This window comes from Cottoperca gobio, chromosome 1 (assembly GCF_900634415.1).
Source record: "Cottoperca gobio chromosome 1, fCotGob3.1, whole genome shotgun sequence".
Lineage (NCBI taxonomy): Eukaryota > Metazoa > Chordata > Actinopteri > Perciformes > Bovichtidae > Cottoperca > Cottoperca gobio.
In genome coordinates this window covers 5,824,570-5,839,597 of record NC_041355.1, presented here as the reverse complement: position 1 = coordinate 5,839,597, position 15,028 = coordinate 5,824,570, and the positions used below count along the sequence as shown (strand labels likewise).

General features: G+C 40.1%; 1 protein-coding gene across 1 annotated transcript in view; it reads right to left on the bottom strand.

The window, feature by feature from the left end:
* Positions 1-2,184: 2,184 nt before the first annotated feature.
* tll1 (tolloid-like 1) overlaps positions 2,185-15,028 on the bottom strand; it is a 39,402-nt gene continuing 26,558 nt past the window's right edge. Inside the window, 6 exon segments of the mRNA XM_029438458.1 lie at positions 2,185-3,970; positions 3,972-4,001; positions 5,071-5,321; positions 5,622-5,835; positions 8,976-9,103; positions 12,413-12,538. Coding sequence (XP_029294318.1) covers positions 3,866-3,970; positions 3,972-4,001; positions 5,071-5,321; positions 5,622-5,835; positions 8,976-9,103; positions 12,413-12,538 — 854 coding nt within the window. The 3' untranslated portion in view covers positions 2,185-3,865.

The following is a 15,028-nucleotide window of genomic DNA, read 5'->3' as shown; positions in this document are numbered from 1 at the left end:
CAAGCATTCATTGTAAGTAAAATCACTGAAAACACTTTGATCAAAACAATTGATACATTTTAGAGCACTGACCTTTTAAAAGCTCAAACTGAGCGCCCTCTAGTGGCTGACTAGTTGTATAACAGCACACAGCTTTGTGTGTTGCACCAGGTTGCATAAATGTGTGACACCTGAAGCTCATCTAATTGATCCTATAAAAGGTAAATGGATTATCCTCAAGATACTGGCAAGCAGTTGTATTTTAAATGGGTCAAAAGTCAAATATAGATGTTAATCTATGTAGAGCAACATTCATACTGTTGTTAAGCGCCTAAAATTGATCATAGTTTTTTATGGTGATACCTACAGTAGTACACTACTGCATAACTGCATAACCTATGCAGTGGCGTTTTTAGGAGGTAAAAATGGAGGAGCAACAACTACTTTGCACTGAAGCAAAACCAGAAAACAAACACACTTACTAATACAATTTGACATAATGTAATATTTCCAATGGTTGACTTCAGTGGTCTTACTTCAGTAAAAGTAGCAATACCACAGTGTAGAAATACACTTAAATAAAATAACAACATTATTAGCTTCAAAAAGTAAAAGTAGTCGTTCTGCACAGCGGCCCATTTCAGAATAATATCAAAATATTGGATTATAATTATTGATGCATTAATGTGTTCATCACTCTAATGTTGCAGCTGGTAAAAGATTAGTTTACTTTTTGTTACTATATTTACTGCTGGGTAGCTCGTTTATTCACTAAGGGATCATTAAAGTTTATTTTACAATAATACATGATCAATTATTTGTTGATTTTATTTTGTATTATTAATCTGAATCTTAAAAGTAACTCAAGTTATTAAATAAACGTAGTGGAGTAAAAAGTAGCATATAATATTTCCCTCTAAAATGTATTGGAGTAGATTTATAAAGAGCCAATCAAATTGCAGCAGGTGGCAGGTGGTGCGGCGGCTCTGAGCATGCGCATTGTTGTTTTCCCACACTGCCGGAACTTGACATCGTTAGCGCGCGGCTATCATCACATAGCGGCCTCTCGTGCAATTTAAAAACCATTTAATTCTATTATATCAACCTGAACTTGTAGAATAATGATAAATAACAGTAGCAACTGAGTATTTTTATGTCATACATTAATCCAGAATGAAATTAATTTCTACATTATATTACTCAGTACCGATAAAACTACACTTTCTTCTGCGGTCAGCAGAAGGGGCTTTGCAACTAGTGAATTTGATATGAAGTCTAGATGGTGCCACCCGAGTGATTATACACTTTTTCAGAGTTAAACTACTCAGTTTATAGATTTAAAATTCAATTATAAATTAATTGAATAAATTGTAAATGCTCAGAGCAGCTGATCTGATCTGATTGATCAGCTGTTCTGTGTGAGGTCAGATGTCATCTGCTGATTTTGTGACTTTTAGTTTATGTTATTCCGTTTATTTACATGTCTTCCTATCATGTTCCATCTTACAAACATTATGCAGAAACATTATAATTTTTATATATATATATATATATATATATATATATATATATATATATATATATATATATATATATATATATATATATATATATATAAGCAGTGTGCCAGCTAAAAATTAATTTATGTCCAACACACAGAGCAACAACAGGAGCACTGATTGTGAGAATTGTATTAATTATCTCATTTAACCCTCAGCAAGAAAGCAAATAACCATATTTCCAAAAATGTATCAACTTGATTGATCATAATTCAACACTGAAAAGGTCTACATTTACTCTAGTTGCAGAGCCCAGACTACATAGAAAACACATTACATGGTTGTTGAGGTAGAATAATATGCTTTAAAGTGAGACAGGAAATAGAGTTAGTCCGACAAAAACACTCAAATGGACTTAAAGATTTTTTTATAGTGGCTTCTTTTACTACACCTTGGACTATGAGTAGGAAACAGAGTAATAAATAACAACAAACATATTCTGAGCCATCAAAAACCATCAAATGTGCTTTATAAGTATAATATAATTATCATGTGAAAGAAAACACTTAAATATAGTTATCACAAAGGGAATAAGCCAGGATTCGATTTATGAATCAATATTTGGCACTCTTGTTGTCTCGTCTAAACAGGTAAAACAAACGTCAATCCATTCACAAAACACAGCAATAATCCACGAAACACAGTGTTGTTTTTACCTGTGTGTATTTTAATGACTGATGCAGAGGACGTCATGTCAGTGTCTACAGACACAGAGGTGGAAAGATCAAACAAAAACTACAGTGGATCAGGGTCACCTGGAGCTTGGCACGTACAGCAATGAATGATTCAACTTAAAAACATACAGTTTACAGACATACACACACATTGTTTCTCTATAATCTCCTATAACACACACTTACACATTTTGCATTTAACACAACAAGTGATGCAACCTGTATGCACCTTGATATTCTTTCAAGTTTACAGCACTTTGCTCTCCACGCTCCAAATATACAGAAGGGGATGTGTGTGTTCAGATATGTTCGGGGGGAAAATGCACGCAAATATTTGTGTATGTATGTATGTATGTATGTATCTCTGAGAGCAGCTCCAAAAATGACACACAAACACTCATGCACCATTGACACTCTGTCTCACACACAGACTACATTTCCCATGTTTGTATTTAACAATAAAACCATTCAAGATCTCCAAACAAATGAAATATGCTGCCAAAAAAACCTCGAAAACACTCCGCTGACACAAGAGCATAGGAGCGTCCTCCGACAGCATACGCTTTGGTTCTAAGGCAATATTGTAGGTCCACAGGACTAGTGCTGTTGATGCATTGTGCTGTTTGCACGCCGACTGTGTCTCCTACTGAAAACCTTTACTTCCAACCGCAGTCATCTGTCATTCAGTGTAGTTTTATTTTTAGCACCATGGGAATCTCTCCTTCAACCAGAATCGCGTCACCACGAGAGACAGCTGTGAAAATATTCCCTTCCGATGTCCACTTTTTTTTTTGGGGGGGGGGGGGAGGGGTGCCAACATCAATGAAAGTATATTACAAAATGGTGCAAACTCAAAAACAGCATGGTCACGCACACAACATAATGCAAGGCTTAACATTAAAATCACAGATCATTTGGAAATTCTCCATTTGCATTGTCTTTTTTTTTTCCATTCCACGATGGTCGTCTGCATAAGCTTTAAGCAAAGAATGACGGACTTCAGCCTTTTGTCTGTTCTTGTTCTCTGTACACACACAGACACACATACAGTAAACACAATGGGTTTTACAATAAGACATGAAATTAAATCATCTGCAGCCGTTCTGAGCTGGGTTGAAGAGACCAGTTCCCAGGCATCAAAGGCAATAAAAATGTCTATTTTAGAGTTTCCTCTCAGCTACTGTGGGGAAGAGCGGCCGTCTGATCACAGTAAGTCGCACAGTTCAAGGAGTCAGAAAAGACTCAAAACTTCCTTGTTGGATGCATTTTTCTTTTAGGTAGAAGCTCCTTAGTTCCTCGTATTAATAATTCTGAATATGAATTTTGTGTGTTTATGTTTGTACTCTTTTGTTTTGCAACCATGAGTATCCACACTGAGGGTAGCTTGATGTGCTGTAATGAGAGCTCCTCCACAGAGCTCTCAGTCGTCGGCTTGTTTTTTTTCCTGTCTGGTGACCCGTGTGGAGCCACGGAGGGAGACTAATGTTCACGTAAAAGTGTTGTCTTCCTCCCGCGGCTGGCAAACGCCCACATCTGCAGGTCGGGTCCGAGAAGAAGGGGACAGGCTGTACTTTTCTCGTTGACGTGGTGAAGGTCAGGGTGACAGTGGCGGGGGGCTGCGCAGAGGTCAGAGGTCACGGGCTGCGTGTGAGGTCATTTCCTGGTGTGAAGGCTCTCCTGGAACTTGGTGCTCGTGTAGCGGATGTGGAAGCCCTTCTTGCTGATTGTGTCGTCGCTGTGGAAACGGATCAGCATCGCAGCCTCCGGGGGAGTAGATCCCCTCCCTGGGCTGAGGGGGAGACAGAGAGACATTTAGAGGGTTTGTATAATTTAGTCCATGAATTACATATGAAATAAAGTTAACGTCAGAGCTTAGGTGTGTTTTTGTGTGTGCTTTCCATACATTCTGTATAATACAAACATCAATTAGACGACTTGAAACTGGTTTGATTGGTTTTATCCTCATTGGTGGATTATCAAGGTACAATTACTCAATTACTGTACTCTTTATTCAGTATCCCTTACAGGGGGCATTTTTCCACATTGAGTACTTTTATTTGTTATACTTAATCATATTTTTCTAATAACATTTATGCATTTTTACAAAAGTGACATTTCTTGTCCAGATCTTTTACTTTTAATAGTAAATCTTACACTTAAAGGTCCCGTGTGTACAGTAGGATTTAGTGGCATCTAGCGGTGAAGATGCAGGTTGTAACCAACTGAATACCTCTCCTCTCACCCCTCCCTTTATAAGCTTGTGGAAGAACCTACGGTGGCATTCAAGTAATGTAAAAAGGTCTGTAATAATGTCTCTTGAGCCAATGTTTGGCTACAGTAGAAGCATGGCAGCGCAACATAGTTCGGAAGAGGACCCGCTTCCTATGTAGATATGAAGGGCTCATTCTAAGCTTAAGAAAACAATTCTTAGTGTCAGGTGATTAAACAGGAATGAAAACATAGTTATGAATATTATACAGTTATATTGTTACGTGTTATTGCAAGGTAGACGTTCTTATCAATCTAAAATGTTACTGAATTACCACTTGGACTGGGCATTGTTTCAAATATTTTTCAATTGATTGAGAAATTAATAGGTTTTTCTACATAATGCTTCTTTTACAAATTTAGCAATGCAGTGGTTAATATTTACACAATCAACTGTACAAGAACTTTTGCACAACATTTATAATAAACTAAATATCTGTAGGATGTGTAGAATATTTACAGCAGCAGGATATGTGGGATTAAATCCAAATAAAAAGTGCAGTGAAATCATTTCATTGTTGGTTTTGCTGAAAGTTTTCTAATCAAAGATGAACATAAAATGAGTCTTTAATAAGAACATAAAATCTTACCCCTGAACCGCAGAAGCGACCGAGTCGATGTGAGTTGGCGTCGTACCCGTTGTACAGCTCGATGTAGTCATAACCACAGTCAGCTTCCTCCTCAACCTCAAACGTGATGAAGCTCAGCTCGATGCCGTAGCCCTGTTCGGCCATCAGCAGCCACTCGCAGTCAGTGTGCCCAGGGTAATTATTGTCTCCAAACTGAGAGTGAGAGTAGAGATTCTTCTGACGAGCCTCCGCCTTCAGACGACCTCCGCACTCTGCAGAGACACAGGGTCAAGAAAGAGTGAAATTAAAATCTGCAAAATGAAGCATTTGTTCCAGATTGTCAAATTCCATGAATGATTTTCATCGTGCACATGCTGCTGTGAACCACTAGAGGGAGCTATTGCTCTTTAAAAAACTATACACTATATAACTATACAATAAAGTCAAAGCTGATGACTGCCAGTGATGCTCTCTGCAGACACACACACACATACACACACACACACACACACACACACACACACACACACACACACACACACACACACACACACACACACACACACACACACCTGTGGAGTGTGCAGCTTGGAAGCCCTTCCGTTGTACTGAGGCGTCAGAAATGAAGCGGAGGTACATCTTGTTGCCGGTGGAGACCAGCTGCTCCGGGATCTTGCTGCCACACAATCGACCCAAGATGGCTGCCGTGTCACTGTCCCCGTCAAAGGCCTCAAGATGGTCATATGCACATTCCTGATGCTGCTCGATCTCAAACTCATTGAAGGCCTGGAAAGGTAGAAGCAGAGAGGATGAGGGATTGCTGAGCTGTGAGAAGGTGTTGAAAGATTAACTGCTTTTATTTATTCTATTTCTCTGTTAGAAACAGTGAAGACCTTTCAAGATGAGGTCCCTGGATTATCCAGAATAAGTGTCGTTTTTAAATGTAATCTTTGAGCACCACAAAACTGAATTAACCTCCGTTAGGTTAAGATGATGGAAGAAATCTGAGAGATGGATGACTAGAACTCTTAGCAGATGTAACTGAAACTCTCTGTGTGGTAAGAAACCAGGAGGTTCAAAAATATAAACATGTTTATTTGTTTGTTTTAAAATGTGGTTGAACTGATTCTTTGAAGTTTCAAGTGCACACACATGAAGCATTCATATTTCATTATAAAAACTGTGAGAAGAAAGGAAGTCGATCGTTAGTAGCTGAAGTCATTTTTCCATATAGATAATCTTTCACTTGCTCCACTGACTGCCTCTGCACAAAACTCAGAAGAGGTCAAAGCTACAAGTGTTGCTGAAGTTCTTTTTCCCTTTCCATGCATGTTGGAAGCAAGTGACGTTGTTTGTTGTTTTTTAGCTCTCTTTTGGTCTCCACCAACTCCTGAGAAATCGATCTGGCTTTTTAGTTTTCTTTTAGCTCCACGATGTTCAGCAGCGAGTCACCTCTGCCTGTTGTGGCCAAAAACTGACATGATGACAGAGAACCGAAACAGTAAAGTAATGAGCCAGAAAACCAAGACAATGAGCCAACAGTTGCTATAAAGGTACACACAGTAATGTGATCCATTGTTAATGTATATTAGAAATATTACAGACACTTTAACTGTCACCAGTAACTTAATGGTTTGCTATGATCGGAGACACTTTTGGTGGAGATGCTGAGAAGGCTATAAATCTTATTTTCCGTCAGTGTTACGCACCTTTAAAACTCTTTCAAACCAATATAAATATATTTGCATTTCATATTATTTAACATACATCCATAGAATAAGAATGTGGCCTGCTTCTACACATTGCTTACACACTGACATGCATGTACACAGTGTCACGATTCCTAATCTAATCAAGTCACCGTGAGCTGAGTCATAACACCTTGCAGGCCTCTCTCCCACACACAGTCACACACCCCTTTGATTGTCTCCTGAGCCGTGCTTCATCACGCCACCACAAACACCGCACCGCTCTGATTTTTACCAGTCAGGCGGAAGGAGGGAGGAGAGCGAAGGTGGGCTGATGTGAGGACGTCGTTACCGAGAGGAAGTGTTAGATTCTGGGGTCGTGATGGTTTCCAGATGTTTCTAACGGTAGCTCGGGCGAGATACTGGTTTTTGGATCTGTTTTCCCAAGATCATTTAATGTGTGTGTGTGTGTGTGTGTGTGTGTGTGTGTGTGTGTGTGTGTGTGTGTGTGTGTGTGTGTGTGTGTGTGTGTGTGTGTGTGTGTGTGTGTGTGTGTGTGTGTCGAAGCAATAAAAGAATGACCTTCATGTCTATGCTCAGATTTCTAAATATTACAATTACAACTACTAAATGTGTTATCATAGATGATGCTGTAGAGCGTTTTTTAGTCACGTAGGCGTTGATGAGGGATCAAAAGTAAATGACAGTTGATGACAATTTTGATAACATGCAGCGAGCTCAGCATGCGGCTGCAGAGAGGAGGAGACGAGCCAAACCCTAAACATTTAACTGTGTCTGGAACAGGGACGTGTGTCTATGCTGTACAGTCGCACTGTGTGTGACACTATCTGCATGAGGAACATGAGTGAACTTAGGAGGATTATGTGAATGTCAGCATGTGTGCTCCGGTACTTGTATCTTTGTGAGGACCAGTTTGAGTTTTAAGATTGAGCTAAATGAATTTTAGTTTAGCTGATTAGTTGATAAGTTGACTGACAGAAAATGTAATTTATAGATCAAATACCAACATCACACAGTTCCAGCTTCTTAAATATGAGGAACTGCTGATTTTCTTTGTGTTATGTGATAATAAACTGAATATCTTTAGTTTTTGGTTCTCTGCCTCAAACAGTTAATTGATGAATAGCTACACTTCACAGATTTCGTGTTCCTCGCATGCGTCCATAGAAATGTATGTTACATGTTGGCAGAATGCAATTAAGCACTTGAAAAGTGTGAGCAATATATCAGGATGTGAAGTAAGGTTAGAAGCTGAGCCTGAAAGTAACAGAGCGTGTCGCCACTGTTTACATTAACTTCAACAAGAGTCCCCATGTTCAGATATGTTGTGCACATTCAGAATTTCTCGAGGAGGACGTGTCAGTGTCCACATATAGCCCTGATCTGCTCCCTCTCACATGTACTTCATAATCCTCCAGGTGCAAGATATGCAGGTAAGTATGTGAATAATGCAGCCGGCATCGCAGCTGGTTGCCTACAGTATGTGTCCATGTTGGTAAAAAGTGTAAAAGTGCCTCACTAATGTATGTCTAGACCTAGATCACCTCTCAGTGTTAAGCATCTTCTGTGAGTCAGAATCTCCATTTGCATCAAAGCTAACCTTCTGCCTTCATCATCTCTTCTCATTTCTCTCTTCGGACAAATAACTGTCGCACATCAGACTTGGAAGTTTTTAGCTTTAACTATCTTCAATCCATGATATCCACAACATGTCTGTTCATTCCAAAGTTAGTACGTAACTCGAAAAATGTGAAGATGAGTATTTGTTGTGACACATAAATGCTTACATGTACAAATGCATGTGCATGTGTGTGTACGTGCAGGCTAAACACACACACACACACACACGCACACACACACACACACGGACACACACACACACACACACACACACGCACACACACACACACACACACGACACACACACACACACACACGAGGACACAGATGGCTGCTGCCCAAGGCCTCTTTCTAACGCATGAGCAAACGCTTCCAGTTAACCCGAATATACAAACGTGCACTTTCTCCCGCATTCACATTTGGGTTTCATAAGTGGAACATGGGAAAGCGAGATCATAGAGAAAGAAGGGGGGAGGGCAGCCTGAGGGTTTTGACCCCACAGACTATCCATTGTTATGAGGAAAGGAAGAAGGCCAATAATGCTAAAGAAAAGGGTTTAAAGAGGCTTCACACTCTGCTTGACTTCAGCACACTTACTATCTTGACTCGGTGTCCCGGCGTGGCTGTGATGTCCCAGGTGCACTCCTTACGGCTGGGATACTTGTCTGGCCAGTTCGGACTGCTCAGGGTCCCACTAGGGCTGTGGATCTTATGCTCACACTCAGCTGCACACACATATCCATACACACACACACACACACACACACACACACACACACACACACACACACACACACATAGAGAGGAAGTTAAAATCATGGCTGCACAGGAAAAGGTCAGGGGAAATGGAAAGGGAACAGGAAGGAGAGAAACGAGAGAACCAAAGGAGAGAGAAAAGATTTCAAAGAAACACATCCTGACGACAAGTTCAGTGTGAATTTCACATGCACGCATGCTTTAAACAAACACAGTGCTACAGTACGCCTTCTCTGCTTTGCATGGGTGGAGTATAGCATATAAAATATATATTAGTAGTGGTACAAGTCATCCATTAAATACAATATTTAAAGGTGTAAGGTATTTAAAGCAAAAAGAATATTGTATTGTGCTTATAGTTAGATTCAGACTATTTTAACCATTCCTACAAAACACAGTACTCACTGTTATTTAAATCTAAACCCTGACAGATGGAGAAACATAACGAATTCAGGTGCTTCGATACATTATACGAGAGATGACTGAATGAAGTATGAAAAGTCATGGCATTAAACATTATATCTCTGATGTGCACCTCTCGCTGGCTTTTTCTTTATCCAAAGCAACAAAAATGTTTGCGTAAATTGTTTTGTTTTAATCCCTCTGGGACCTGGAGCTTTGCAGACACTGCTACGCTATAATGTTACAGAAACAGTTACTCAGTCAATGGTGCGTTCTGTTTGTGCTGCATCTTTCAGGCAAGTCCAAGTCAAGCAAGTTATTTGAGACAAGGCCAAGTCAAAAAACAAGAACTACCTCTAGGATCTGCAGCTTTGCCCACATTACTACTCTATACTGTTATAAAAACATTTACTCAGTCAACCTTTATTCCTGTATTATCTTTATTAGGAATTCTGCACACCAATGCATATTTATATAACCAGAGTTAGCCAAATGTTTATTTTTCATCTGTCCTCAACTGCTGTTATTACTAGTGTGTTGTGACTAAGAGTACATGGCATTGGTGTGTATGATGTTAGGTAGAGGCAGAAAACACAAAATTCAAAGTCGGTCCTTCCTCCCTGGCTCAAAAATAGCTACGGTGTTCGCCAGCGTGTGAAAACCAACCCGAAGATTCAAACTTGTTTCGGCATGGGCGACGTGCTTACCGTCTCGCCTCGCTATACGTGCGTTTTTTCCGATCTTGCACCTGGTTGCCACGTTTGTATTGAGGTTGACGCTCAGAAATGTCACACAGAAAGAATTAAAGAGAAAACACAGGCAGAGAGATGGAGTCATAAGTGACTCCTACTCATTGTGCCTTTAAATAAATGGCGTAATGAAAGTGAAGGGAGGCAGGAGGCATGCACAGGACAACAGGATGTATTCCAGAGTGTCTTTATTTAGAGTCAGACAAACTGAAGCCATGTTCAGAATGAGATGGATTTACAAGAACAATGTATAAATCTAAAAGGAGCGTTTTCTAACAGTCAAAGTATTAAATACAGACGTCATATTCCACACACTATTGTTACAGAAACCTTCAAACCTTAAAAAAATCTAGCTACTAACATTTGACAGATTTAAGCTCTGACAAAAACTGTTTTGTCTCACATAGAAAAGCAGGAAATGTAATAGTTTACGATGCCACAGCATCATAATATTACCAGTCATTTAGTAAATACAGTTTACGAAACAGTCTCAAGTTAACAGACGTCTTCCTGTCATGAAAAAGATTAGTTTAAGTGTTTTGTGTTTCTTGCTTTCTTTTCTTTTCCACTGCTGATGTATCAAAGTGTTAGTGACTGCGATCACTAAGAAGTGATGTTTGTATTAATCCAACATGCTGAAACTTTCACACAGACATACTGTACGTATGTTCGTAACGCTGTGTGATAGGATATGAATTTACCTGACTCGTACATGACTTGTCTAATGCACACTAACACACACACATACACACACACACACACACACACACACACACAGAGGAAGACCGCGCTACATGTGAAGCTTTCAAGCTCCCAGATGTTTGAAACATGAGTGTTTTTATGAGCAGTACAGGGAGCCTTTAGTGAGGTGAGTGTGTGTGTGTGTGTTGATGTGGTGTGTGTGTGTGCGTGTGTATACAGTTTCAAAAGTTCAACTTCAAAGAGTTGAGTACCATATGTCAATTCAACAGTTGTGTGTATGTGTGTGCACAGGGGAATGTGCGAATAGCGTTTAATAAATAATGTTTTCCGTCAAACTGAAATCTTTTTTACTCTGTGTGTCTGTTTCTCACACACGAACACACACACACACACACACACACACACACACACACACACACACACACACACACACACACATCACAGTGAACACCGCTTTAGTGAATTGCAGGCAGAGCTGTTAAAGTCTTTTCAGGCAAATTCAAGTTGAGTCTCAAGTCAGTCAGAACCCCTGTCACAAAACAAATGCTGTATTATAATTGTATAACATATATATATCATTTATAATTTAATAACTTTATATTTCTGCAGGATTTACCTTGAACTTGGTGCAGTCTGTGCTGCAAGTCCAAGTCTCAGTGCTCAGAGCTATCGTGACTAACAACCAGAGCTGTCTTTAAGTCTTTTTCTCGAGTCAAGTCTTAAGTCTTCCACAGTAAGACTTTAGTCCTTAGAAAAAGTCAAGCAGTCTTTCAAAGAAAATCTCAAGTCCTTCAGAGTAACACTCAAGGCCTAAAGGGTCCACGTCAAGTCTCATTGAACAGAGCTATAGTGACCAACCAGCACTGTTTTTAAACAGTTTGAGGTCCAAGTCTCAAGTTCAACGATGTAAGTGTCAAGTTCAAGTCAAGTCTTTATAATGACACAGCAAGTCATTTCAACGCACGTAATAAAATCATTTTTATTTTATGCGAGTTATTCATTATTTAAGGCAAGTTGCTTTTGTTGTTCTTTGATTTTACCAGGTCAAAGCTTGGAACTTGGAATGCTTTCAAGTTTCAAGACAGTCATGTCTCACATCCCTCAAGTCATGTCTCGAGTCGAGTCTTCTCCTTTGTAACTTAATGTGACAGTTCCCCACGTCTTAAGCCTCGAGTGTACAGCTCTGCCTGCAGGCTCTAAGTGTGGAGGTTTATGTGTGTAAAGAAAAATACTGTCATCAAATGGAAAGGTCCAGTCTATCGTCATGTGGACTCTGGTGTGCATAAACAGAGTAAGGGCTGTGTGCCGGACGATGACTGTTCTTGTGAAGGAGCACATGCTTGTGTGAATGTGGCAGCACGTGCATGTGCACTCCGATGCTTTTATGCCAGTGCGTGTGCTGATGTGAATGTACGTGAAACCCACCTTCCTTACAGTCATGTTTGTTCTCATGCAGTACAAAGCCATGGCGACACTGACAAACGTAAGAGCCCACTGTGTTGATGCACTCGTGCTGGCAGCCGCCGTTGTCCTTGCTGCACTCATCTTTGTCTGTGAGAGATACACATGCAACACATCACTCATGTGGAAACAGCAAAAAAAAAAAAAAAAGGGAAGCAAGAGGTCAAGCAGGGGAGAGGAGCGGAAAGATGAGAACTTGAGGAAGGGGAGGAGAGATTTTGAAAAAAAAGAAATGATAAGAAAAGGAGTGAAGAACAGACAGCAGGGAAAAGGCAGAGAAACAAAGTGGTGTAAGAAGAGGACCAGACGGAAATCAAATCAAACTAGGAAGGTGAGGTCAACAAAGAAGGTACAGTGGAAATAAGAGGTGACAGTGATGACACACACGATCACCCACATCAACAGTAAGACTGCAAGGTAAAGTTTTTATTACAGGTTGTTAGGAGAGTTAAAGCCAAGAGAGATGGTTGGTCAATGGACAGCATGCTAAACCCCTCCCCAAAATGGCTTTACTTGACACAGCAGTCCTGTCAAGCTTTTCTCCAGCATGGAAAAAACATTTAAAAATGAATAATGGACTAATAGGGAGGCAGCCCTAAAGGAAGGAGTAATACAAGAAAGCATTAACACAAGTTAGAACAGTCAACTACAAAGGGTTACGTTAGTGCGTGTGTGTGTGTGTGTGTGTGTGTGTGTGTGTGTGTGTGTGTCTGTGTGTCTGTGTGTGTCTGTGTGTCTGTGTGTGTCTGTGTGCCTGTCTTTGTGATGCTGGTTCATGGTTTTGGTTGCTCTGTGGTCAAACCACCTTTGATAAATCAGTCGTATGATCATCTGAAGAGAAACTGTAAATATATGCCGAGAGCTTCTGTCGTCACGTTGGATCTTGTGAGCCTCATGTCATACATTTGGAAAGATGCTGGAGACCTAATTCCCTTTGATTTGTACGTTCACCACATGGTAGTATATGTGGGACATTAAGTTGTCATGGTGACGCCTAAATGTAGATCACAAATCCCCCCATGAATAAATTGATTCGAGTTTGGAGCACTTTGCTCCATAAATATGCATATAAACAAGGACAACTGGTTGTCTTGAGAGTACAATAACGCCTTACTGCTGTATATCAAACGGTTATTATTATTATTATTATTTTTTATTTTATTATTATTATTACTATTATTATTAGGGCAAAATAACTGTTTAAGGATTTCTGGTTACGCTTTGGTTTTTGTACAAATTAAACTAACAAGATATTTTATACAGATTTTGTCACCTTAGGATAGAGAGAGCCAGTCTTTGTGTTAAGCTAAGCTAAGCTAAGCTAAGCTAAGCTAAGCTAAGCTAATTAAGCTAAGCTAACCGGCTGCTGGCTGGAGCTTCACATTTACAATAGAGATGTGAAGGTGGTATGGAAATCTCAAGAAAGCAAATTTTCACTTTCCTTTTCGCTTTAAGTAGCTTTAAGGTTATTAATATCCCACACTGACAGTATTATACATGTTCTGGATCAGCTTGTGATACCTCTTGAGGCTTTATGATATGTACAGTGAGTGATATAACTATACTATAATAATATAATAATATAATATTCAAACATAAAGATTTAATTTCTAATTGGCTGCACAATTTCCAGATGTCTTATAAAATGTTTTATACACATTTCCCTCAAATTCAGCCTGACACACTTTGTATCTTTGGAGGTTTAGTTCTCCACGAGACCTTGGAATAAAGTTGTCTGTAAACATGAACAATGTTTGCTGCACAGCAGGAGTTTCTAAAGAGCCGGCAGGCAGCTGCTTGAGAGGTTAAACGGTTTGGATATCTGTAGCCTCAAAACAAAATTGAAAGAACACAACTGAGGGGTTTGTTCTCGCTTCTTGCTCATTTTCTCTCCTTCGTCCTTAAATTTGTGGCTTCTTCTAACCAAATGGCTTCTCCTCAGTGTGACTGAGTGATGACAAAGCCCCTTTTAGTGAAGCTGAGCACTGGAGGATCACAGGGAAGACTCGCTCTCTGTGGGGCTGCAACGTTGACAACGGTGATGGTGTCAGAGACAGAAACAGAGAGGTGGGGATTTACAGGAAGACATGAGGAAGGGAGAGTGTGGGAGACAGAGCCGAGTGTGTTTGTGACGGTGAGTGAGAGACAGACTCCTATAAAGAGACGTGAGATTAGACACAGACGCTGAGTCTCACCTCAACTCAAGAGCTTGTGAATCAAACTAGATCTGTTTTTAATGAAACCACTAAATCCTCCTCTCCCTGTGTGTGTGTGTGTGTGTGTGTGTGTGTGTGTGTGTGTGTGTGTGTGTGTGTGTGTGTGTGTGTGTGTGTGTGTGTGTGTTTGTCTGTGTCTGATGTGGTATTACGGTGCTATTGTGGGCTCTGTCTCACCCTAACACAGGCTAAGAAGCTTTGCGGTTGACGCTACAGTGTTCATTGTAGCTTTCTTCAGGTCAAGCACACAATGTCCACATGCATACACACACACACACACACACACACACACACACACACACACACACACACACACACACACACACACACACGTGCAAACATGGATTAGTAGTGTGTGGGAGGC